This window comes from Bombus pyrosoma, linkage group LG11, assembly GCF_014825855.1.
Source record: "Bombus pyrosoma isolate SC7728 linkage group LG11, ASM1482585v1, whole genome shotgun sequence".
In the NCBI taxonomy this organism is placed as follows: Eukaryota; Metazoa; Arthropoda; class Insecta; order Hymenoptera; family Apidae; genus Bombus; species Bombus pyrosoma.
The window spans coordinates 3,688,967-3,714,704 of record NC_057780.1 but is presented as its reverse complement, the minus strand read 5'-3'; the positions used below and the strand labels follow the sequence as shown (position 1 = coordinate 3,714,704).

Here is a 25,738-nt window from a genome sequence, read left to right as displayed (position 1 = left end):
ATAAAGTTTGCGAGGATATTTCTTGACGGCGGAAACTTCTCTTTCTTCGTATAAATACGATTTTTCTTTCAACTCAGGAAATAACATTCATTTGATATTTCCTATATAAAATGAAGGATGATTATATATATTTTTATATTCTAGAAAATTATGAATATGTTAAGTAGTTGCATCCTTTTTTGTTTTTCCGTAATATCAAAAGTTATAATTGACGAGTATTCGTGACAAATAAAAAGTAGCGAATAGTGCGAAACTTTTCTTTTGTACAACTTACGTTACACATCCGTACGATTAACAAGGGAATAGAAGAGGCTAAGTTTACCAAGAAAGCACACGTTTTATTAGAATATTATACGTAATGCGAAGTAAAAATTTCGCTTCCCCACGAGTTTAGTAACAGCTTATGAATTTTTTTTCTCTCTAACAACTTTTCCGTATAACATTTCTATCATCGAAGAATAATGAGCTTACATGTAACTATGTCAGACAACCACTGCCTGGATTTCGTTGCTTTCAAAGTTTCGCAGGAATTACACAGGATTAAATAACAAAATTCTTAAATTAACTAAGGAAGTAATATTTATTCATAAATTAATACTGCAGCCAATAAATTAAATAAATTAATAAGAAATCGTTTATATTATAAGATAACAAGGGAAAAGTATCCATTGGTGCTATGTTGTTGCCAAATATTTTGAATAATAATGATAAAATGATAGAAAGATGTTCCTATTATTGGACATTTACAATTATGCCAATTATTACGACAAATATCGCTGAATGAACCTTCAGCTTGCCATTCACATTATTCGGCTGAAAATCTTTGACGCGGAGCTATTACTGAAATGTCTAAACGCAAACAGATGATTCTAAAAGCACGTTGAAACGTCTATCAGGAAATCGATATGACTGCTCCATCGAAATGTACTTTCGCGTTCGACATACTGTAGATGTGTATCACTGGAACTCTTTCCATTGATTTATCAAAGTGTATTTTACCGTTGAACTATGTATGTATCTACGGAAATATATCTTATATGATGTTCTCGCATGACTTATTTTTGACGAAGTAAGTACTGTTTCAGGTTCTCATTTGTCTTTCTTTCTGACAGAACGAAAAGAATACTGAATATAGAGATATTTGAATTTCTATTCATTTTTAGCGTGGAAATGAAAGAAAAGATTCGATATATTTAATTAGTCCACTGCGTCTGGAAACGAAACTTTATTTATATTTAAATTCTGGTTTATTATTATTGAAAATTTATGGTTGGTATAAAAATAATTCACTTTAAATTTACTATTTCGAAATTTTCTTCTCGCGAAGAGAAAGAGAAATCTTTTTACTGAATTTCGTGAAACAATATTAAAGGCTTGTAGATTATCGAAAATCCTGAAAATGGAGAAGAAAGTTTCGAGAGGAATGCGCTTTAAGTTTGCAGATTCAGCTTTCGTTTCAAAGATTTCATTCACTTCATCAAGAAACTTTGCATGTACACTTGCAATTTTAATTATAACTTCATTAGTTTTCGGAATTTTCTGATGAAACCTATCGAGAATATTCTTCATACTGCACAGATTACCTTATACTATAGAATACTCTCTATGTTATATTTAAACTAATCTTATGCTATATGTAATTAAATAAATAAAAAAATAAAAAACCAATTTTTCAGACATGATAAAAAGACTAAGTAGAATGTATTACATATCCATTACAGTAGAAATATCGCCCCAAAAATACCAAATAAATGGAGAGTAAAAAGAAATTCATATAATTTAAAACGATGCAATTATATGATACAAATTGAGCGTAAATGCAGTTAAAACGATAAAGGATGATCCCATTAGACGAATCTCGATGGAATTTGTTCGTCGGTACAGTACGAACGATGATACTTTCCAATTCATCGGTTGTACAAATATTTGCTAAATAAGTTCCCATGAATGCTGATCGAACCTGCCTCGTCCTGACGAAATAAAAATCAACTGCATGAAATTATATCAAGCAGAAGGTAAATTGACAAACTGGAGAAGTTTAAACGAATTTTTTCCACAATAAGTGTGCAATGAAGAAAAATCTATGATCGTTTTGGAGGATCACGCGAAAGAAATCAGAGGGGAGAATCTGGCATTGCTACAAAAAGAAGATTTAGTGAAACGTTGCTTTCGTCTTATGTGCTTGTCATTGTAGGCTAGTTTTAAGCTTGGACAGTGATGGATTCGAAGGAGGTCGATTCAAGATTTATTCGCAAATCTGTCTTTTCCACGCTATAATATTTCTTGCGATATGAGGAAGGAAAAATTCGATCTTTTTACACGCTAATACCTGTGTTTCGATAATAAACGATATATTGCGTGTATCGAGATCAGAAATGTCCGCTGGATTTTCCAATTAAGTCAGGGTCAAATGTAAATATTTAGTGATTTATTGTGTACATACAAGTAACAACAAGTACTTTTTACATACAAGGAACATACGTTACGTAACTATAGCGATTGCATGCAACACATAAACGATAGTTGATTTTTGATCGAGGTATAAGAAAATGCAATAAATTTTTCGAAAAGATATCAAATATTTCTGTATGTAAGTACGTACATATAGATGATAATAACATACGAGTAACATTGATAATAAAAATAAATAATAAATATAAATATAATAAATATAAAATAGAGTTGAATTTTTAGTGATTTCATTTCATTGGAGAATTAATAATTTATGATAAAAATACAACTACTTTATTTAGATTCATAAAATTTGCACGTGTAAAATAAAGGATGCTTGATCCTGATATTAAGCTATCGAACAGAATATTTTCAATCTTAACCATAAGTATAGAAATGGACGAGTGGAAAATTCAGAAAATTCCTGATACATATATTGGAAATAGTATTGGGTCGACCGGAAAGTTCTTTCCGATTTACATTTCGATTCGATATACATTTACTGAATTATATATGGACCACTTTGTTCCGCAACCATTCTCCATCCTTCACGCAACTTGAATATTCCATTCCTCCAGAACCTTTTCCTCCGGAAGGATTTTTAACAAAAAACTTTTCGATACGATCTTTCATGTCGACCAAATTCCTTAAATTATGAAAAATATTCCTTAATTTATGAAAAATTTCACAGCAATTAAAGTGAGTGTCATAATGAAATTTAAAGAAAATGTACAGGTGTAATATTTTTATATAATATTGTTTGTTAGATAATATCATTTCTTTATTCATTGTTGCAAAACGATACTCGAAAATATATGGAGTTAGAAGTAAAAATTGGTTGTTTAAGATGTAAATTTATATAACGTACGAGATGGAAAAATAAAGTAAAAAATTTAAAAGTTATTTTGCAAGCCAAATTTTGTCGGTTTTCACGGAGAATGAACTTTCACGTAGGAATAAAAACACCAGCGCGAGTGACACGGTTATGATAAATTCGATTGACGTGTAAAAATATTGAAAAATCCTAGAATAAAGCAAAAAGCCATAATAATCTAGTGTCAAAAATTAATTTGATCGAACGAATTCATAATGCTGACTTTAAAGCGTTTCATCCACAATATTACACTGATTCAGGATTGTAACGCTCAGAATATTTTAGAATGTTATAAAAGAAAGCGATTATTCTTACCGGTTTTAACTTGACTGTAAGTCATCGTGTAGATCGTTAGATGGTTCCCTCGTGTGATAAAACGATAGAAGAAAAATTCTCAGGAGAAAGTGGTAATTGACTCTCCAGTCAATTTATCTGAACATAGCGTGGGTATACATACAAACTTAAGAATCAACAAATGCTCGATATTTGCAAACTACATACATTTTAACAAAAAGTATACCGTCAACAAGACAGATTGAAATTGAAATGGCCCTACTTCCTAGTATCGTATATCTTCGGTGTATGTACGTAGAACATTTGACCTTTGATCCTTGACGCTTCGAGATGCACCTGGCACGTTCATCGTTATCTACCATGTTTATAGAGCGATGTTTTATCCTAAAATTGCGACGGTGAACACGTAACATTCATCGATTCATTCGTAACAAGCTCATGAAATTGAGGGGCAGTTTTACAGTTTCTCATATACAGGTTGCTCATTGTAGCAATTATCACTGCACTACGGATGTTTAAAAAGTTAAACGTTTAATTAAATTTCATTTTCATTTAATTAAAAATTTCATTTCGATATAAATAAATTTCGCTTTAAATTTAATTGACAATCGATATCGTGACAGTTGTATCATGAATTCTATAATCCCAAGAGAAAAAGTAAGAAAGCAAGTAAGTAAATAATTTATTGCAGCATCTGTATTAATTATATTTCAATGTTTTCAAATATAATACATTAATCCCAAGACGAAATATAATGGTAAAATAAGATAACAAGAAACAGATACGTGTGACGATATAAAAGAGATAGAACTGCGAACAATAAGTAGAAAGACAAACGAATAAGAGAATAATAAATAATGAACGAGTCTATGGAAGAAATAGAAATCGTATATATGTAGAATTTCGAATAAATCGAGTGTCAACATAAAGAATGTATTATATTTTTATACTTTAACATTTGTAGATGGCGATTTACCATATTCAATCATTCCAGTGTAAAACAAATCAAACAGTCCCTGAAAATACCTTCGGTAGGTGGTGCAGCACAAAAACGTAAATATCGCATGAAAATATGGCATCGTTTCCATTTCCGGATCTCTCGGGAAGAGAATCCTCTGACCTATCGGATATAGCCATCGACAAGCTTGATCCAACTATCTAGGGCATTGACTAATTTTTGCTTCGTTAATTTTTCATGGCTATTCTTTTTAACTTACCCCCTTTAACGAGAAATAGAAATTTCGATTTTCGAAATTTCGAAGCACCTTCAACACCTTGCCTTACCTTCTTTTTAATAAATACTCAAGTAAACAATTAATTATTGCAATCTTTAACAGCGTATCTTTTTTAAAATATTCAAACCTTGACATAATTCAAGGTAGAGATATTCAAGACTTGACTCGATGTTACAAGATAAATGGTTAACCAAAGATGGAAATTTAAATTTTGGATAAATGTTGATACGATTGATCGTATTTCTATCTGTGTTTCGATCCATAGATTACTGGCTTACGAAAGATACATACTGATCCAACAGCAATGAAACGAAAATTTGCACATCAGACGCAAGATTAACTGGTATTATCTCTTCACACAGAGCTCGGTATAATTTATATAGTGGCGAAATGCATCAGGTGAATAATCCGAAACAAGATAACATTTATTCGATAAAATTAACCTTCAGCTGCTATAGTTGATATATCGATCACGTTACATTCTTTTGTAAATATTTTGACAAATTACTGTCGTGTATTGTATCACTCGTCTTAATATAATTTTACGAGTAATTTTAGAAATCGTAAGTGACGTTATCTGGTTATGAATTGATTCACAGTTCGCGTATGCGATCGATTATGCTAAAATTTCTGGAACGACAGAACTTTTTAACAAAAGATATCGTTTGTCACCGAATATGCAAAAACAATGTACATCTGAATAAGCACGAATGTAACTCGTAGAAGGTTTTGAAAACGAGGAAAAAGTATATGTCTGGTATTAATACGCACCGAAGGTGTATAATGTGGAAACGTAATCTACGATAGGACTGAAAACATGTTATTTAGAAATAGCATTTTGTTAAATTGTATGTATATAACATGTATGACGATGTGAGATAGTATCACACATACGGCGACGACTTTGCAATATTTATCGCGTTTACGACAAATTTGCATACAAATGTGATTATTCAACTTCGTATAGTATACAGAGGGTGTCAGGTAATACCATATCAACACGACATTTTTAGAGACAAGATACAACCATGACAAATGGATTTGTATTTTAATCCAAAAAAAGAAGAACTTGATAAGTACACGTCTTAGCAAAATATGAAAAAATTCTTACTCTAAATCTATTTTGATATGAAAATCCTAAAAGAAGATATCAGTACATGCTTGTTGATTATTTATTTTAATGTCGTTTTATCAAAAGGAATATTTTAATATTCAGACGAAAAATGAATATTTTACTCTAAAGTAACTAAAAACGGAAGAAAGTATAAAGTAAACAATATTTTAATATCTTCAATATTTTAACGAGTTTCGGTATTTTAATTTTAATATCATGACAGGCAATATTTTTTAAATTACGAAGATAGTGGAAAAATACATGTTTTGCCTCAAAATTAAATAAAAGCATATTTTTGGTAACGAGATTAATCGACAATATACTGAATTTTCAAACTATTGTCCTGTAAGAAAATAGAAAATGTAATTTATTTCCCCCTTGTAGTCTTGATATACAATAGATTATTTAGAAATCTTTATTTCAGAAAATGCGAAGAAAATATATTTATATTTGGATACATGATTAAATACTTCTAAACCAGGAGGTCTCTGTTTTTAACCAAAAATATTTCTCTACAAAATATTAAATCTTAATTCTTATGCGACGGGTGCATGTACTTTAAAACTGTAATTTTTTATTGTTTTCATTTTTTTAATATCTGAAAATCCAGTTTTCAGCAATAGCCGCATCTAACGAAGGAAAATAAATCTTACGGATCAAGCTATAAAACTTCAACATTCGTAATACTGGTAATCCTTTATTTTTCACTCTTCCATCAATTGATTTTTTCAACTTCGTAGTGGCTATCCGCTTACGGGTTCACACATGAAGTTTTCCCTTTTCCTTCTCATTTTGGTTTTCAGTGCCTGTCATATTTATAAATAGACGATTCTTCACATTTTTATTCGGAATAAAATGCGTGTCGAGAACTGACAACTTGATAAATGAGTGTTTTTTACCCAATAAGAATGGGAATAGGAAAAGGGGATGAAAATCATTTGCATTACATTTGCTTTTGTTCGTAATGTTTCGATTGCAAGTCACAGTTCATGAGAAACTACTTGACCCATCTAGCTTATGTATTCTTTAGACATTTTCATTTACCATAAATACGAATACTTTCTTTTTTATTACTAAGAACACGATGAAAAGAACGTTTAATTGCTTTCGCTGATTGAAAGTTGACAAATCTGCACAGAAATAGCAAGAACATGAGTTCTCCATAAATTTATATAACTACAAATTTTTGGTACATTATGCATATAATAATTATTATTAAGTAATTACTTTAATTATAATTTATTAATAAATTTAATTATAACTTCATTTGATTAAAAATTTTCATTTCAAAATAAATTAGAATATTATCAATAATGTTTATCCTGAAGCAACATCCGTAAAGAAATAATTTAATAATTATTGTAACTTCACGCGTGCTATTTTCAAACAATAAAGAATGCATTTGATATTTTAATTATTCTCTAGTTTTTAACCTTTTTTGCGAGTAATACATTCAATAATATTTTGATTATTGGTTGCCTTTTGATCCTCCTTTATAAATTTTATGCAAATTGAAATATATCCACACATTGAAAACAATCCATGCGATGACTTCGCTATTGTTGTTTTTTTAAACCTTTTCAAAATGCAAATCTACAATATTGGTGGTGGTCTTTTAACAAACAAACGCTAAAATGAATTATCAAATCTCTCTCAACTCTTTTTTAAAATAATAAAAAACGCGGGTATTTTCGAACAATTATGTACGTTTTATAAAGTAAATATTTTTTCAATCTTCGATGGCGTTTTCAGTTCAGTGTGATATTCAGGCCTTTGTTTCTCTCTCTCTCTCTCTCTCTCTTCGATTAATTTAAAATACACGGAATTACATGTTTGACTAACGAACAGTTGCAATTCTTTGGAAAATTTCATTTGACGAACGAAACGGAACCGGAGACATGGAACAGATGGTTAAATCTACACGCTGCACGCGAATGAAATTCCGGTATTAACGAAGAAGATGAAATTACATTCAAATCGGATTCGTTAATTCGTGATATTTCGTATTTTAATTATTACGATGAATTGCTCGTCCACAAAACGAGCGTTGGCTAGAGTTTCGCTCAATTAACTAAAACCTCGATTGAACAGAAACGGAATTCGACCATTTTTTTCTGCAATGTAATTGAATACCTAATTCACTGGTAAATGAGATTTGCCGCTGATAAAGTCTTCTTCGTCGAGTAGAATGCTCCATTGAATTTTTCACGTTTCGATAAAAAAGTAAGCAGGCGTGAAAGAGATAAGCTTTCCGATGTTCACGCAACAAATACCTAAAAAGAAAAGCCGATTGGCTTTGACCAGAAAATAGTAAAATAATAGAAAATAGTGGTGTTCCATTTACAATCACGGAAGAGCGTGTAGGTTGTTCTGTTCGTCATGGAGAAACAGAAAATAAAGGTACTCTGCGGCCCAATTTAACTAACATTTAAACTTTTGTCCTTTGATATGTCAAACCCTTTGATGTCAAAGCTATGAAAGTACCTACAACATGTAGTGTTATCGGAGTTTTGTTTGTTCATTTCTCATTTTGTTTCTACTTTAGTTACCATTCATTGTGGTATTAATAAAATTTTTAATGCCAGATGTTAATACAATTGCTGAATGCATAATATAAGTCTTTATATTTTTATATTGTATTTAATATAATAATTATGCAAACTGTAACATATACATATATATTTGGAAACAAAATAGTTTATAAATGAACGTAATTTTTTCAGTAAAAAATGGCGATTTTTTCAGATATATCGAATTTTTTCTCGGATAATAGATAAATTCAGGAGAGTATTCGATGAGTTCGTTTTCTTTTTCTTAATCCATCGATTGCCCATACGTAACAGGGTTAAATCGAGAAAGAGTAAGAATATTCCTTCTTTCCAGAGAATGATGGATAGATTTTCACTTTGTTTCGACTCGTGAAAACATCCTTTAAACTTTTTGCTACATTATCTACCAAATAGCAAGAATAATGATCTGTGTCAGCTTCTATAGAAGCAAACAAACGAACGAAATAATTTCCACGTTGCTCTGGCTTGTTCGGAAGTTAACTTTAATTAATCTGCAACGGTGAAGTTTCTGATATTTCGTGGAATAGGCCAGTAGAAACTAGACAAATTAACCAAATAGTTTTCCGCGAAAGATATTTGGCAGAAACTGTGCGATTAGTTAGCGTTTCTGTAATATGCCTCGTAAACTAGAAATCCCATCAACCACATTCACATTGGTTTTGTGGTATATCGACTGCAACAACCTCAATGCCTTGAGTTACGCCATTTAAATTTCGAAATGCGACGCAGCTAGAAATTCATGTCGTGTGGCAAGTTCTAACTGGTTGCACAGTTTCCTCCCTATTGATATTGGTTTTATCGAGTAAATTGTTGAAAAAGTAGTCAGTTAACTCATTCATAATATCTGAATAATCTTCCAGCGTTTATTCTTGAATTAATCGTCAACTCTTGGTCGATTTATATATTTTGGTATGATTAAATGTAGAGACGATTATAAACAACAAACGCGACGAAATAAAAGCATCGTAATCGAGAGAATTCGTAATTTGTACGAGAGCAACAGATGTCATACGATATAGACACAAATTTACTAGGTACAATTCAATTTAATTTTCGAATATTTAACTCGGACAAATATCTAAATTGGGTCGAAAATGATGATATTTGATAACAATACGTAACTAAACCGCGGATATTTATACACTTATGGGAAATTTGAAGCTACAAAATGCATAGCCATGTAATATATCAAAATATATAACATATTCCTAGTACCTGTGGTAATATTTATAGATGAAACATCCTCTACCTTTCTTCCCCCTTTTCTCAATTATATTTATAAAAACGTGAATTTCCATAAATATTCGCAGTCTACTCGTTAACGATAAACACATCAGCGTTGTTTATTTCCAACATCGTAGGTACGTAATTTGAAAACTTTCGCATCAACGAACAGACAACGATCCTTAGTTCGAATGAAATTATTTATTTAAATCTACCCTGCGCGAAATCGTTACCTAACTTGTGGAATAATCTTTTTCCAGGTCGGAATGTTCCACATAAACGGGTCACGATGAATATGGACGTGCAAGTAAATCGTTCGCTAGAGAGACTTCAAGACTTCGAGGCATGGAACGTAACGAATCCGGAGGATTGCAACTATTTCTCCGAATCGCAGAGCATATTTTCAACAAAATGGTTTCGTAGCATTATCTGCTTCCTGTATAGCACCGTTTTTGTGGTCGCGTTAACTGGAAACGGTCTGGTCTGCTACGTAGTACACAGCAGTCCCCGAATGAAAACCGTTACGAACTTCTTCATCGTGAACCTTGCTTTCGGGGATATCCTGATGGCACTTTTCTGTGTACCAACCAGCTCCATCAGCACCCTGATACTACAATATTGGCCATTCGGCCCAGAAGTTTGTTTCATCGTAATTTATTTGCAGGTGCGCTTGATAGTCTTTCTGTTCTTGTACCTAAGGTATGAAAGGTGGTATTAAAGTAAAAAAAGAGATCTAACAGCGGAACGAAAATTTATCTTCGTACGAAAATCGTGTATCTTCGCAACTTTGAATTTTTAACGGTATAACGTGCCCGTATTTTCAAGAATAAAACAAAAGTAAAAGTATCATATTCCTTTCGGTTGCTGAAGCTTAAGAAAAACTTTACTTCGAAGTTCTAGCTTCTCGATATCATCTTGAAAACTATGGAACTATGTACAAAAGCTTCGCCGATGCACCTTCCACTTCGTGTTCTGTTCGAAATAAATCTTCACACCGAGAAAATAAATCTTTAGTAAAAAGCGAATGTAAGACATTGAGATATTTCTTACAACATTTTTAAAGGAATAATGCTTTGCTGACGTAAAACTAAGTAATCCACATTGTGGAAGGTTCCTCGAATTTTCAGCTGATCATCGATAAATACAAATCAGTGCAATTGTCCTCTAATAACACTGGTCAACAAACTTTGTATAATAATTTACATTTATTATTATTTACTACTGTTTTAAAGATACAACGATATTAAAGGACATTTCAAGCTTATTATAGAGAAACAATATTCTCCAGTTCAATCACCAAACGATAAACCTTCAGTCGACTGTTAACGAAATGAATATCCCTAATAATGGTACAATCTCTAAATCTAATTCTTCTATATTCAATGATCCCCACGAATTAATAATCATATCAACCACGTTATTTTCACCGTTACATCAAATTAACTGATGCTTTTAAGTGAAAAATCGAAATCGACGAATAGCGAAACGATCCGTTGATTTTGATCGAATTAGGCAAAAGCAATTATTCGATTGTCCAAGTCAGAGTAGCTACACGCGTGAACATGGAAATCCAGTTCCAGTTACGATATCGATATTAACAAGTGTCGTTACCGCCATTCGGAGACGCGATGTTCAACCATCGAGAGGAACAATTTATTAGTCGACAAGCTTCGCGTAACTATGGAGAAATGACCAGACCTGTTCGCATGTCTGTGCCAACCTAACCGTTTAATATCGATTTCTCATTAATCACACGTGAATTCCACGTCGCTTTTAATAAACTGCTCGTATGAAAAAATTCTTTCGATCGAGAGAACTGGTAGACTATTAACCAATTTACTATATTTTTCCCATTTTCATCCTTTTTTCTCTCGCAACTGTTCGAATATACTCTTGCGCGAACGTTCTATTATTCAGACAGGTTACTAAATATGTACCAGCTCCGTGCACAGGTAGTGGAACACTTACAGAAACCGAGAAAAACGGAGAAAAGATCGCTAGGAATTTATCCAATTTAACTTTAGAGTTATTATTCCATTTAGAATCTCGAAATACGAAGAACACGTATGTTTCATCAGTTATAAATAATACAATGAATATTCTTCTTTCTTCAGGATCGATGGATAAATGTCTCGTTGTTCTTTTGTTCGATGCATTTCTCATAAATGATTTCATGAACTTTATTCAAACCGAACTTCTCTAAATTTCCTTAAAAATATCGTTGTCTGATATTTATAAACGGAGGTGTATACCCATTTTATTGTCAGAGTCCACTTTGTTTGTCAAAAGTTCACTTGAAAATATTGATCTAGGAAGGCTAACGATCGCCTGTTGCTCTTATCTATCACTTGTTTGAATGGAGTTTACTTAAATATTCTAGGAGCTCGATAACACCGTAAAAGCCAATCTGGAAGAAGACATTCGACGAGAGAGAATAAATTTCGTTGTATGTTCGTAGGATTTTTATTATGAATTTCTGTGCCTTAAGTTCGTACAAATACTGTTTGTACAAACAGTTGGGTACAATCTTTAGACAAAAATTTCGGACTTTGATTGAAATGAAATTTTATTTACCTTAGTCACTTGGCGTTTCCATAATTGCTTACCGTATTCCTTAAAAAACTTGTTGGAACAATTTAATTTAAACGATAAATTGAGTATTATAGGAAACCCTGAAAATCCCTTAAAGGAATTCATTACTAGAGAATTTTTAAAAGATACATTACTAAAGAAAACTTGCCGACAAGAGCTTCTCCACCAAAATTGAGAATGCATAATACATCGGCATTAAATTTTTCCCAACTCTCATCACAAATTATCCTAATGATGTAATATTTCCTATCTGTATTCTTACCCTCTTTAAACTTTTATGAAATTTCACCTCATTATACAACAATACTCCGTGAAAATTATCTCCATAATTCCAATAATGAGTTGCCAAGAAATTCATAAATTAAGAGATTCGATAAACCATAAATAAAGTTTAATTAAATATTAAACCAGTTTCATGAAAAGCTATGTATATGTAATCGACCAAATGTACGTTTGTTGGTTTCAATCAACTCGATCGTATTCGATTACACGTATCATTTTGTATTCAGCTATAATACGCATAAAATTTCATCCGTAATTCCAGTTCCCTTCGAATATTAGGACCATTAGGACCAGGTCGCCCGGCGACCAAAAACCATGACTAAACTCGGTGTCCAAGTGCGAATGGGCTCGTATAACCCAATGAATCGGGTGGTCGCGGGCGACTAGTGGACAGTGTGTAACCTTATACTCAACATACTCGAGAATATTCGTGTAACTACATTCAGGTAACGCTGACAGAAATTTCCTTTGCTGAAAATAGAGTCTCGAAACTCGTCTATAACCATTGATTTCGCGAATCAGCGGATCGTAACATCGCTTCGCAGACAAAGCTGCCACTAAATGACAAAGGGATAGCTCGTTAGTAACAAGTTGTTACCTTCTGATAGACCTGTCCTTTCACGCGCTTTCGAAAATCAAATTCGAGATGTACTGAGATCTGTAGCATCGCTACTCCATCCACGTATAGAATTTCATATTGTTTTTCCCGCGTCTGTGAGAAAAGCTACTTTTTATTAATTACGTGCGATGGGAATATTCATTTTCTCGGATGATTTCGTAAAGATAATACGACACAGTGAAATTTGAGATTGATCTTACTGAAAGGAGAACATTATTTATTGTTTAATTAATTAGTAACTTATGAAAGTAACGTGGAACGGTCCTCGACAGAAATCCTTCTTCTCACACTGAAAGTACCAAAGTGGCCAAAATGACAAATTCTTAGGTTTCAAGTAAGTAAATAATTTTATAAATGTATGTTACAAACCTTTGACGAAGGATTGAACTTTGGAGCTTCAAAAAATGTTTGACAAAGTATAGATAAAAACTCGTTTTCTTTTTAATTTATATATCTTTCTTATAGCTTCTATTAAGATAAATAATAATATAAATTTTATCTTCCATCAACATAAATTTTATACTTTAATCGTCGGTGGTTCTAGAGTTAAACTATAGATCCAAGATATGAAATACAAATAAAACGACAGGAAAAAGATATTTCCGATTAATCTCGAGAAAGAATGTGAAAATTCTCAAGTGAGGGTTAACTGTCTTTTTCTTGTACATTTTAGAAATTATGTAGATATTATGTCGATATTTTTATATTAAAGAATGTCTTACCTAAAGTTTAAATTTCAAAGTAGTAATGGCAAAGAGATGATTCGTTAATACAGAAATATTTATTTTCAGGCGGTATCAGTATTGGTGAGCGCATACACACTTGTTGCGATTAGTATAGATCGCTATATTGCCATTATGTGGCCTCTGAAACCCAGATTGAGCAAACGTCAAGCTCAGTTTCTGATTCTAACTGTTTGGATGCTTGCTATGATAATATCTCTTCCTATCGCTATTGTTTCAAAGCTATCTCAACCGTCGAAGAAATACGAAAGATGCAATCAATACATTTGCGCGGAAGTTTGGCCGTCGATGGAGAACAAGTAATTATCCCCATATTCATCCATATCTATTTACGTATATACTTGAACTATATGGAAGTCAAATTCGTCAATTCCAACGCTAATAATTATTTTGGCCCTGAAAATAGAGGTCAGATTAGACGCTAATTACGTATCTATGTCAATAACAAAGCTAAATATTTCTTAGAAAAATGAAGTTGGATAATTTGACTGTTGCGAGGACTGTTGGTTTACTACGAGTTACGAAAAGCATATTTACATAACAGTCAAGGTTAAAGTATCCAACAGAACTTTAAAACTTAAGCAGTAAATTATCTCAAGACATTTAACTATTGGCAAATAATAAGCGGAAGTTTTAATTTACAAATAAGAGTGTCTTTATTTACTCAACGAAAGAATAAGAAAGAAAACTAAAAAGATAGAAGAAGCGAGATATATGTGTTCCACTTTAATCGGCATTGACAATTCTTTATCGATGTGGGTGACCACAGTTACTTAAAAGATATCTGAACGTGTACCTCGTATTTCTGAGCGAAACATATACATTTTGCCTTCTTTATTTTTCTGCGTAGTTGGATATAATATTTTTCAAATATTTATCTCTTAATAACAAGAAATATAAATTTAAAGAAATATCCCTGATCTATTGATAATTCACGTAGCACGAAATGTGTTGAATTTAAAGAGACGCTCTTTTAAATACATCCCTTCGTGTTAATTTTTTCTCTAGAATTTCATATTTTTCCCCTTTAATCGGATAAACTTTCATCGAAAGTTTCACAACACGAAGAAAAAAGGGGAACCGGAAACAAGAGTAGATGCTTCAGTTGCTCTTAAAATCTTTTCAGAGAGCCATTAATGTCTAACCAGTCGAATTTATGGAAGCGTAATGGCTTCTAATAATATTATTGAATCGGCTTTTTATTCAAGCGCGTGTTTGTGTGCTACAGGTATTATTACTCAATAGCGTTATTGGTTCTTCAGTACGTGATACCGATAACAGTTCTGGTGTTTACATACACCAGCATCGCTGTTATGGTATGGGGAAAGAGACCGCCAGGGGAAGCCGAAAATGTCAGAGACCAGAGAATGGCACGATCGAAAAGGAAGGTAAAGTATTAAAAAAGCATCGCATCGCATTAGATAAATTTCTCTGTGAGATGACAGGGAGGTTATTGCTTACGACGCTTTCAATTAACATACCTTCTTTTCTTCCCTTTTTCTTTCCTCCTTTAGAATCTCCTCTCAGAATGTTTGATTGTCTACTTAGACATAAAAAGAAACACGCAGGGGAAACACGTAGACTAATCCACCTACTCTGACCCCTCCGTGATATTGTGCTTCCATACTTGGCTCGTACAAATGTTTCAAAGCTCCAAGATAAATAATAATTGCCAAAACAAACAAGAGATAGTAGGTAGCACGTGTTCTAGACGAAAAAAAAGATGGTTGTTTCTTTCCTGTTCCATTGAGTAGATTATTTTTGTTAAATTATTTTCTACTAAATAAATTATTATTAGATTTTATAAATGCATCAGAAAAATATTTCTGTTCTCTTCGGTTGAAACGTCTGAAGAGTAGATATTTGTCTTAAAGTCTTTTATATCTAAAGAATACTAACAATTTTCTATATTTCGATCGTGTTTCGTGCTTTGCAAAAGAATCTTCTTTCTTTTATTCAAATTTACTTTTCCTTATACGTATGATATGACTTGATACATGAAAACTATATATATTCTCATTATGGAAATCATTCGTCGAGGTAGCAAATAAACATTGGCCAAGTATAACGAGATTCGTTTGAAAAATTTCGATAGCACAAGGTAGTTTTATCGAACTCGATTTTAATCGAGTGATGAAACAAAGCGAGGCTAATTATATTTGCTAATTATATTTGTGAAAAGGTTGCTCGCTTTAACAAAATTAACCAAAGTACAACACGTGCAATTTATCGTCTATATGATGAGACGGTTTTAATTAACATTGCGTAAAGGCAACGAAGTGCTAGCAAAATCACTCTGCATCAAACGACTGTGTCAAACAACTGTTAACAAACAAAAAAATACATCTAAACAGCGTCATATGATCTGCGTAGAACAGCAGTGTATTTTCGACTTTTTGTATGTACGTACCTACTTGAACGTATCGAGACTTTGATATTTCGAGTTGTAATAAAGGTTCACGCACATGTACATTGTTTATCTAATTTAAAACAAACGTTGTGAAATATAATACATATTTAAATTGGAAATTAAAAAATATCGAGCGTAACTCGACATAGTCGTAGCTGTAAACGAAATATGATGTCGACTCACACTCGACAAAGGAATCCAAAAGGTTGATTAACAGTAATAATTAATTTATTATTATCTATTATTACGAAACTAATAACTAAAATTTTATTACAAACAGTTCAACTCTCTACTTGTAGCAAAGTGCGTCTCTGCAATTAGTGCTGAACGATTAACGATATATCGCTAAAATAATCTATGTTTGTCAATAGCTTGGGTAATAACTGTTGATTATGTGAACTATAACCGTTCTATTGCATAAGTTCCTTTAATTGTTCAAGTGGAACGATATTACGAGGAAAACAAACCAGTTTGAAAGCATATTATTTCATTTAAAAATAAGTATATTAGAGATAGAGATATTTACACTGTTGCAATTATCACATAATGTCACATTAACGGAGTTTAATGCCATAGAAGTAATTATCATAACGTTACATAATCCACTAAACGTAAAGCAAACGAATGACCAAAATATTTATAATAATATGACACAAGTAAACAAACTCTGCAAAAGTAAAGACTGTTCTAAACTTTCAATGATACGTAAAATATTTGTAGAATTTTTTTATTTATTTAGAATGGATTAAACAAGAAACGATGGTTATTTAACGTGAACTAAATACAGTAATGTGCTATAACTAAGACAACTAAATAGTTAATTTACAACTCTCGTCACCGCGATTCCAACGCTCTTTTTCACGCGGACCATCCTCCTCGACAACGCTGACAACACTCCGATTTCTCGACTAACTATTCACCGTTAATTCGTCTTTCTTCCTTAAGCATCCCCTTGTCTTTTGTCATAACTTCACCACGTACGTGTTCCGCAACCATCCGTGGCCATGGTCACGTAGGCTTCTTTTCTGTGTAACCATTCGACTGAAGGACCGACGAAACATTGATGGGCCTGTCGGCACTTAGGCTTTCTCGCAACATTGTTTACGGTTCACCCGATATTTCTTAGGCAATCTGTCCACGATACTACATATTTTTTTCTTTGATATTTAATATTTTTATACAAATACAAATCTTTAGTTTATTACCTTTTTTCCCATTTTGTGAATGAATATTTCATGATTGAATCACACCTTTGTTCCGATTCTATTTAAAAAGAAATATTACAAGAAATGAATAATTTGTGGCGGCTACTACCGGACGATGGCAACGCGGTGGTTAGCGCCTTAGGTTACGAACGTTTCGGAACCCGGGTTCGAATCCCGGCAATCCACGATTCTTAAATAGGAGGAAAATACAGCAGTACCCCCTCCCCCAACAGCGACATTTAGAGCCAGCAGCCTACTATTAACACCGGACGACATATACACCTGAAATTTAAAGGAGACTACCTTTCCAAAACCATATTTTAAATATTATGTTTTTAATAACATTTTTAATTCAATATTACACCTACATATATTGTTATCGTCAACCATTTACTAACATTCAAGTTTGAGACATTAATTCTTACTAATGGAGCACACAGATTCTATTAACCCTTTGCACTTGTCACACACTCAAAGACAGTAGTAGGATAGGCTAGACATCCTGCATACCACAGCCATCGAAACAATAACGAAATAATAGCGGAATAGACGCCCCTGAGATACACCAGACGACAACCCCTCCAGAAGGACTAAAACCTCATTATAAAGACCCTCCAAAATAAGCGCTCGCCCCAGTTTGTTAAAAGATTTGCATAATAAATTCTATTATCATATATAAAGTTCAATTTCTTTGCCTTATTCGTAAAACGTTCGAACTGCGACGCGAGGAGATCACCGGCGATCTATCGGTTTCGTGATTCCTTGCGTCTCCGACGTGACACACTCGAGGACTTTTTCGATCGGGCGTAGCACAGCTACTCCGGACAATTTAGCGTATACGTGGCGTGTGTTTTACAGCTAGCGTAAAATGATTTTATATAGAAATTAACTTACAAAAACATTATATTCTAATAATTTATCTATATTTACATGTTTGAAAATATAATTTTGTAATATTAATTTCTGTATCTTTTTTATGATAATTTATGTAGTATCGTCAATGGAATATATTGTTATTATTTCCTGATATTTGTGATTTATTTATAATGAATGGATTGTACAGATATAGACAGAAAAACGATGGTAGTTTAAACATGAACTAATCGCAATAACACGCTACAATCTAGACAACTCTCGACACAATGGATCCAACGTTCTCTTCCACGCAGACCACACTCTCTCGACAACGCTAGCAACACTATACTCTACAACGCAACTTGCACTCTCTGACCTCTAGATCAAGACTCTCCGACTTCCAAACTAAAACTGACTGCTCTCGCATATCTTTTGTCTTTCCGTAAACCCATCACGCACGTGTTCCGCGACCGCTCGTGGCCAAGGCCACGTAGGCCCTTTTTACAAAACTATACGATTGAAGAACGCCTCGGCTCTCGCGACATTGTATCGCTAACTCCTAGGCCTTTTGTCCGCGATACTACATTTATATAGCATTCAGCAAAATGCATTCTTGAATACAATTGATCTCATTTTTCAACAGTTCAAAATCAAGTTCATCTTCGTTTCAGCTAATTTCACTTCCAAAAACCATTTTTTCAGGGTTTCTAAACTATAATACTTTTGCAATGATCGTCAAATCTGAACTAACGTTGGAGACGTTGTTAGAACCATAGTTTCGGAGGAACATGAGATTAAATATTTTATCTGCATTTTAAAGTCTAACACTTTACGCTTCCTAACAAAGAACACAAAGAGCTAAGGAACCTATTTACGAACCAATATTACACTCTCATGAATTGAAGATGTCGAAATCCAGCATAAACAGGGACTGTCGTCTCTCGCTCGTCACTGAAGTTGCAGCACGGAGAATCGCCTCTCGAGTGCAAAGAGTTAAAAGCAAAATATACACCAAACGATATTGCACACTTATCATTGGGACTCTAAATTGTTTCTAATATGAACGTGTATCGTACGACCATGAAAGAATGACTAAACATAATACAAAATACAGTGTATCTCTAAAATGACAAATGATTTCCTTTGCAAAGTGTGTATTGTTATCAATGTGCCGAACACACGAACTTCGTATCGATTCTTTCATATCAGAGAATTAATCGTTGAACTTAGTATAAATTACAAGCAACCACGTAACGACATAACTTGCAAGCTGATAGTTAGCCTATTTAAATTTTCAACGTTAGTCAAATACTAACTACATAGCGTTCAATTTGTGAAAGAATAAGGCTTTGAAGTAGGGTTAAACGTTAAAGATGTTACCCATGAACTAATATCTTAAGAGCTCTTTAGATAATGGAAAAATATATCAAAAGAAAAATATGATTATATCAAAAACTATTTTTCGGAAAGAACTTTTCTCTTTATGTTCATAACATATTCCGTCCGAAGGAAAAAAATATAACAAGTTTTGCAAGTAATTCTATGACGCAAATTTTCGAAGATAAGAAGATAAGATTCCTACTTTTAAGAAAATATTAGCATTTAGATAAATTTTTTTTTTAGCAATGGTAACAATACTTCCCATTTTTCATGCCTACCGTTTTATCAATAGCCAAATGTACCATGAACATGATTAATTCTAGTAAAAGGTTACTTTTAGTTCTTTTGCATTCGGTAATCAGCTAATCAGCATGCACAATTTCCATCTTCCGCCTGGACTTTGCCCGAACTCTCGATCGACTCCAACAAGACAGAATCGCTCTGTCATTCGAACAAAACATATCTCTGAATGTTTCGGAGAGAATGTAGAATCCCTTTCGAACAACACGCATCTCTGATTGTTCCGGAGAGAGATCAGAATCGTTTTATTTCATACCGAGAAGATCAAATTCGTTGATCACCAACGTTTATATTTTATTCAAGAACCACCTCGAGAAACGAGCTTTTCGGGTTTCTGTTTCTTTTCTCGAACAGCCGAGCCACGAATTTTTCGAAGCTTCGCAACGTAGTTTCTAGTTTTTATTTCATAGTTTCGCACATTTTGTACGTTTTTCTGTGGATAGACCATCGTCGTTTCGGGGCTAATCCACTTCTTTGCATCAGCCAGCCAATATCAATTCGGCGGGTGACAAGCGTAGCGCGTCGAGTAAAAGTCACGAACACATGCATACGATAATGCTCATATTAGGTAGGAGTTAACACGAGACAAATATTATAATGAAAAACTTATTTTCAAGTTGATATCATATATATTATATATTTATATATCTACAAATATATTTTCCATATTAATTAGCTGCTAATTGGTTTCATGACGCACGTATAAAACGTATGACTTTTATTTCAATTAAGTCGCCTTATATATGGAAACCTTATAACTACACTCCTTTGATACCTTGACCGAAAGGACTCTCCGCATTTGTTGTTAGAGAATATACGCCCGTCCTAAAAGAAGAATAATAATTAATTAGAGAATAGAAAAAATAATACAAATGTAAGAAGGAACAGCCAAAGAGACTTGCTTCTCTTCTCCATGATGGAATGATAACTTGAAAATTTGCACGTTAAAAAGTCCGAAAATCTGATATTTTGTAAATGTGAGGCTTTAAAAAGCACAGAAATTTGAATGTTTGGTTGAATGTTTACATCAAAATGAAAGAAAATTTAAAAGGCTGGAAGATTTAGGAGTGAAATATTCGATTAACCTTCACCACTAACTTAATAGACTAGAAACTGTAGAAAAAATAATCAAGTAACGGATTAAAAATAAATTGCATAAAATGATACTAACGTATTACTTGGCGTAATGAAACCCATTGGCACGAGATCGGTGTTACAGTCCTCTTGGCACTTACCAATGAAAGCCTTATGATTTCTAACTGATTCTGAATAGAATATGTAGGACCTCTGGTGACTGCAGAAATCTGTAATGCAATGAATGGGAAGAGTTGAATGTTGGCTACGGAAGGAAGAAAAAGAAGACTTTCGTTTCCTTTTATCTGCATATAAAATATCATTTTCTACTTTTTCTCGGTAAATAAACGACCGAGAGCATTCTTAATGTAGCCGAGAGATATTGTGTATAATCTTCGTGGTTTTTTCGAGAATACCTGCAGTAATAACATTTGCTGAGACCAAAAATTCCGATAACGATCGTTAATTACTCGAAAGATATTAACAAAACTATTATATCGTATGTTTGATTACTGTTGTATAACCCACATTTATGAAAGAATGAGCCAGAAATTTTGTATAAAAATATATTCCTCGAATATTAATCGTTTGATGTTTCGAATGTAGAGTATTAAAAAGCACGTAATACAATACATAGTTTTCTGATCATAATGTTCTTTCTTAACTTGTATCACTTTGAATTTAAATTCAATTTTATGTTGAACATAGATCCTTCCAAATGTATTTTTCCTTTAATCTGCAAACAACTTTAAACTGAAATCTTGTTATCTTCGTAAATCTGATTTTTTTTTAATTCTGATGTGTGAACAATCGATGATCAACGCGTAGAATCTAATAATTAAACTATAGACCACACTCTTTCGTGTATCTTTGCCTCAGGACGTATGCGAGTATTCGCGTATTATACTTGTTACCAAAATTATAATTTTTTAAATAAAATATTTCAGAATAAAAAAATCCAAACCTTGTGCCGATAGAGGTATGTTGATTAATCTGCAACCTGGTTGTGGTCTGTGACCACCGTTCGGATAGAAATCCACGTGACCACTACGCAAAGTTATTCCGTAGAAGCCCGCGTCAGTGTGGATGATATCTACAAAGTCAGCATCCTCAGAAGTCAATCGATGATTTAAAACATAGAATAAGGGACCGGCGGGATCCAAGCCTGTAAACAAAATACAAATTTCTTACACTGTCCTATTAATCTCAAAAGTTATTCTCCTTAGCTTCCTAAACGATACCTGTTATCCTGGTAAGTCTAAAGTTTATATTTTCTGGAAGAGCTCCTGCTATCTGAGCACCCAGTGAATGTCCAATTACATGTAACTTTTTCGAATTTATACCAGAACTCGTTAAAATATTCAAAGCTCCGCCAACAGCTTTTGCCACTGCATCGACCATTGACACACCAACTACGTACGGGAGTCCAGCAATTTGTTGATAATCGACTGCAAGGACATTATCATTCGTGGCCTGTAAATACGCTGCAATAATTTGCAAAGGGAGATTAATTTTCCATTGAAACTTATTTTCTACGATATCACGAAATTTCGAGTCCTAACACACCATTCGTTACAAGAACCACATCGTTGCTATTTATACTTTCTGTAAAGCCATGTATGAACAATACCGTATTCCCATTTCTTCGTAAATGCTTTCCTAGTTTTACCAATTCAGTTCTATTTAATATATTTGCATCAAGATAAGAGCCATTCCTGAAATAAAAAATTCTTTTGAACTGAAGGTCAAAAAAAGATAAACAAACGGGCAAAAATACATTAAATAATAGATTGTAATTATAAAATACACAAATCGGAATTAATTGATTTTGCATGCACATAAATGACTACCTTTTGAATAAACGTACGAAAATTGTGCTAACATAGTCATCAGCGCCTGTGAACAAACAACAAACAGTCACAAATATGTATTGTTACTTTTACGAATAACAAATTTATAATTTATTCTATAGCTGTTCTTATTTAAAAAAGAAAATGTGACGATATGCGACATATGTACTCTTAATAATAAGATGAGAAATGTTTTCAACGATTGGAGATAATATTCTTGATGTTAATAATACAACGAAAAATTCTCTCCCTCTTATTCTGAATGTTGCGCCTCAATTTCTAAATTAAATTAAAATCCTTAGAATACTTGCCTGCTACCAAAATGTTGAGTAAAACGAAGAAAATGTAAAAAGAAAGTTTCGTCATCGTGTAGAACGTATCCTCGGATGTTTTTGGTCGCTTCTGAAGTTGAAAATTAATTTGAAAGAATTGAAATTACTTTGTTAGTAAGTCATATCATGTACGATCATGAGTTATATTCTATATGATCACTTGTACAAATCATCAAAAAATGAAATGTGACAATTTTTTAATCTTGTTTTTATATACTATTGATAGTTTGAGCGTTAAAAAAACCCTTAATGCAGTGGGAGCGGCTTAAGATATAACAGAATTTATATGATATTAAAATGATGCTAATTTCTTTCTATATCAAATATATCGATTTTATTAATATTTGTTCGTATCTATGATAAAATCAAGAAGATATGTCTATCATTCAGAATTATGGTTAGACAGTTTGAATGGTTCCCCCCGCTTACCAGAAACGTCAATAATTCCTCCGCTTTAGAACCAAACTATGGCGATTTCAACAATTTTCCTCTCTATATACCCACACGTTATCTAAATTCATTAATTTTATTTCCATTATTGTTAGTTGAAAAATGTTGCTCTTAACAATAACTAATGATACTTACAATTACACCTATAATTAACAACAATTGTAGTTACGCATATAATTAACAATAATTATGGTTGAGCATATAGTTAAAATTTCTAATGTCAAAAAGGAAACAGAAAATAATAAATGATTTATATACTGTCGTACATATTATGTATCTTTAAATAGCTCGTGAAATAGCAAGAAAAGAGACTATATATTTATTGTTAAATTTATAAATAATCTACGAAAATTTATAGTTTTATATTTTTATGAATGTGATTAAAAATAGAAAATCGAAACAGAAATTTGTCTCACCTGTACTCTACGTTCGATATTTCATATTACTTTCCATTTAAATTAAACAACTTGTATTTTAAAAATTGCTTCATATTTAAATATCGCATGACTGCGCTAATATCCACAGTCTGTTTATAAATATCAAGCTATCAAATAGTGTAAGTTGAAAATTTATGACACGGAATCGCATAAAATGAATAGCATATCAAGCGACGTAAATCTTATAGCGTTACAACGTTATAAAATTTCTAATACGAAATCTATCTTTATTATGTATCAAAAATTGCAGAATAAACAAGCGAGTCCTTTTAGTGCAACATCTTTGAAAAACCCGTAAATTCGTCGCAAAATGAAAAAATCCTAGTTGATACACGATTTATAGGTCGACCGTTAAAGGGTCGAAGAACAGGGATGAATTTATGGAAATTTTGTTGCGCTATGTTACAGCCTATACATCTCACCAGTAACAGTGTCAGGTTGGAGAAATTGCGATTCAAATCCTCCTTCGAATGCCTAAAATTCCTTTCCTTTAAAAATCAAATTTAATATGAAACAGGGTCGAAAGTTCGGACAACTATGTGGTAAAATGAAAATGTACGATATATACTGCGACGTAACAAAAGTTTTTAAATTCCGAGCATGCTAATTTTTTACCATAAACAAACTAGTAACATATTCTAGAAAGCATTAGATGTAACGATCATTGTTTAGAAAAAGCAATACACATAAAGTATATTCTTATGTGTATATCTTTGTTAGTTCAATTTCTTAACATTGCACAAGCTAATAATTCTTCATCTTTCTGGAACTATTTAAATAAATTAAATTATAGTATTTTCTCTGTCGTGCAATGTAAATTCCTTTCCTGAAGTTAAAATTAAATCAGCTTAGATTTTCCGTTTCTGTTCCTTTTTTCTCGTTGTCTTTTTTTTATGGCAGCCGCCTCTTAAGCATCGACTAACATATAGCGAGAATACACTTCGTATGTTTCAAACATAGAGAGTCGTAATACTTCTTCCTATAAAATTCATGAATCGTGCTTTTCACTGAGGAAACGGTAGCAATGTTCTTTAGAGCCCCGGTAAACTCGGTTTATTGAAATCGTAGCGGATCTCGAGGTATCATTTGAAAACAAGCGCACGAAGATCGATATGGAACAATTATTCCTTGAGTAGATCTTTTCGTCAAAAGGAAAAAGAAACTATTGATCTAAGTTTCTTTCATGAAATCGAATAACAAAGCGCATTGAAAGAAACCTCATTAGCTTACACGTAACACAGTCCAGTTTGTTAAACGCTGCGGCATTTGCAATGAAATATTCTATACATAAATCTTTGTCTTGGAATGATGTCATATCTTTCAAGGGTAACATTTATGCAAGTTAGTTATTATGCTCGTTGTTTCGATTGTCAAATTTGCCTGTGAAATTTGCGTCAAAACTATCTAAGCATTGCGCCATCGAATTCCATTCATCCGTAGAAGCATA

At 32.7% G+C, this 25,738-nt stretch overlaps 2 protein-coding genes and 1 long non-coding RNA gene across 5 annotated transcripts in view; 1 reads left to right on the top strand and 2 right to left on the bottom strand.

Annotated features, from left to right (window-relative positions):
* LOC122572534 (RYamide receptor-like) overlaps positions 1-25,738 on the top strand; it is a 46,427-nt gene that overhangs the window by 16,481 nt on the left and 4,208 nt on the right. For both annotated transcript variants that reach the window (XM_043737595.1, XM_043737596.1), the window contains 3 exons: positions 10,023-10,426; positions 14,047-14,297; positions 15,227-15,386. In XM_043737595.1, the coding sequence (XP_043593530.1) occupies positions 10,023-10,426; positions 14,047-14,297; positions 15,227-15,386 (815 nt within the window). The remainder of the gene's footprint in view (positions 1-10,022; positions 10,427-14,046; positions 14,298-15,226; positions 15,387-25,738) is intronic.
* On the bottom strand, positions 2,493-5,184 carry LOC122572545. 2 transcript variants are annotated; one of them, XR_006318486.1, is made up of 4 exons: positions 4,596-5,184; positions 3,827-4,124; positions 3,641-3,757; positions 2,493-3,097 (listed from the first exon to the last, which is right to left on the bottom strand). It is a non-coding gene; the product is annotated as an uncharacterized LOC122572545 (long non-coding RNA). The 2 variants fall into 2 exon arrangements; XR_006318485.1 differs by having other exon boundaries at positions 3,827-4,003.
* LOC122572539 (pancreatic triacylglycerol lipase-like) lies at positions 20,758-23,893 on the bottom strand. The gene is made up of 8 exons (XM_043737603.1): positions 23,834-23,893; positions 23,384-23,474; positions 23,073-23,118; positions 22,789-22,937; positions 22,464-22,706; positions 22,187-22,387; positions 21,320-21,452; positions 20,758-20,973 (listed from the first exon to the last, which is right to left on the bottom strand). The coding sequence occupies exons 2-8, from the start codon at positions 23,436-23,438 to the stop codon at positions 20,907-20,909; spliced, it is 894 nt and encodes a 297-aa protein (XP_043593538.1). The 5' UTR covers positions 23,439-23,474; positions 23,834-23,893; the 3' UTR covers positions 20,758-20,906.

Excerpts from the sequence above, each read along its gene's own strand:
- LOC122572539 (XM_043737603.1), bottom strand. The coding sequence starts at position 23,438 with ATGACGAAACTTTCTTTTTACATTTTCTTCGTTTTACTCAACATTTTG. Across the intron at positions 22,938-23,072 it reads TTCGTACGTTTATTCAAAAG|GAATGGCTCTTATCTTGATG; the intron begins GTAGTCATTTAT and ends TTTTTATTTCAG. Across the intron at positions 22,707-22,788 it reads TGTGGTTCTTGTAACGAATG|CGTATTTACAGGCCACGAAT; the intron begins GTGTGTTAGGAC and ends AAATTATTGCAG.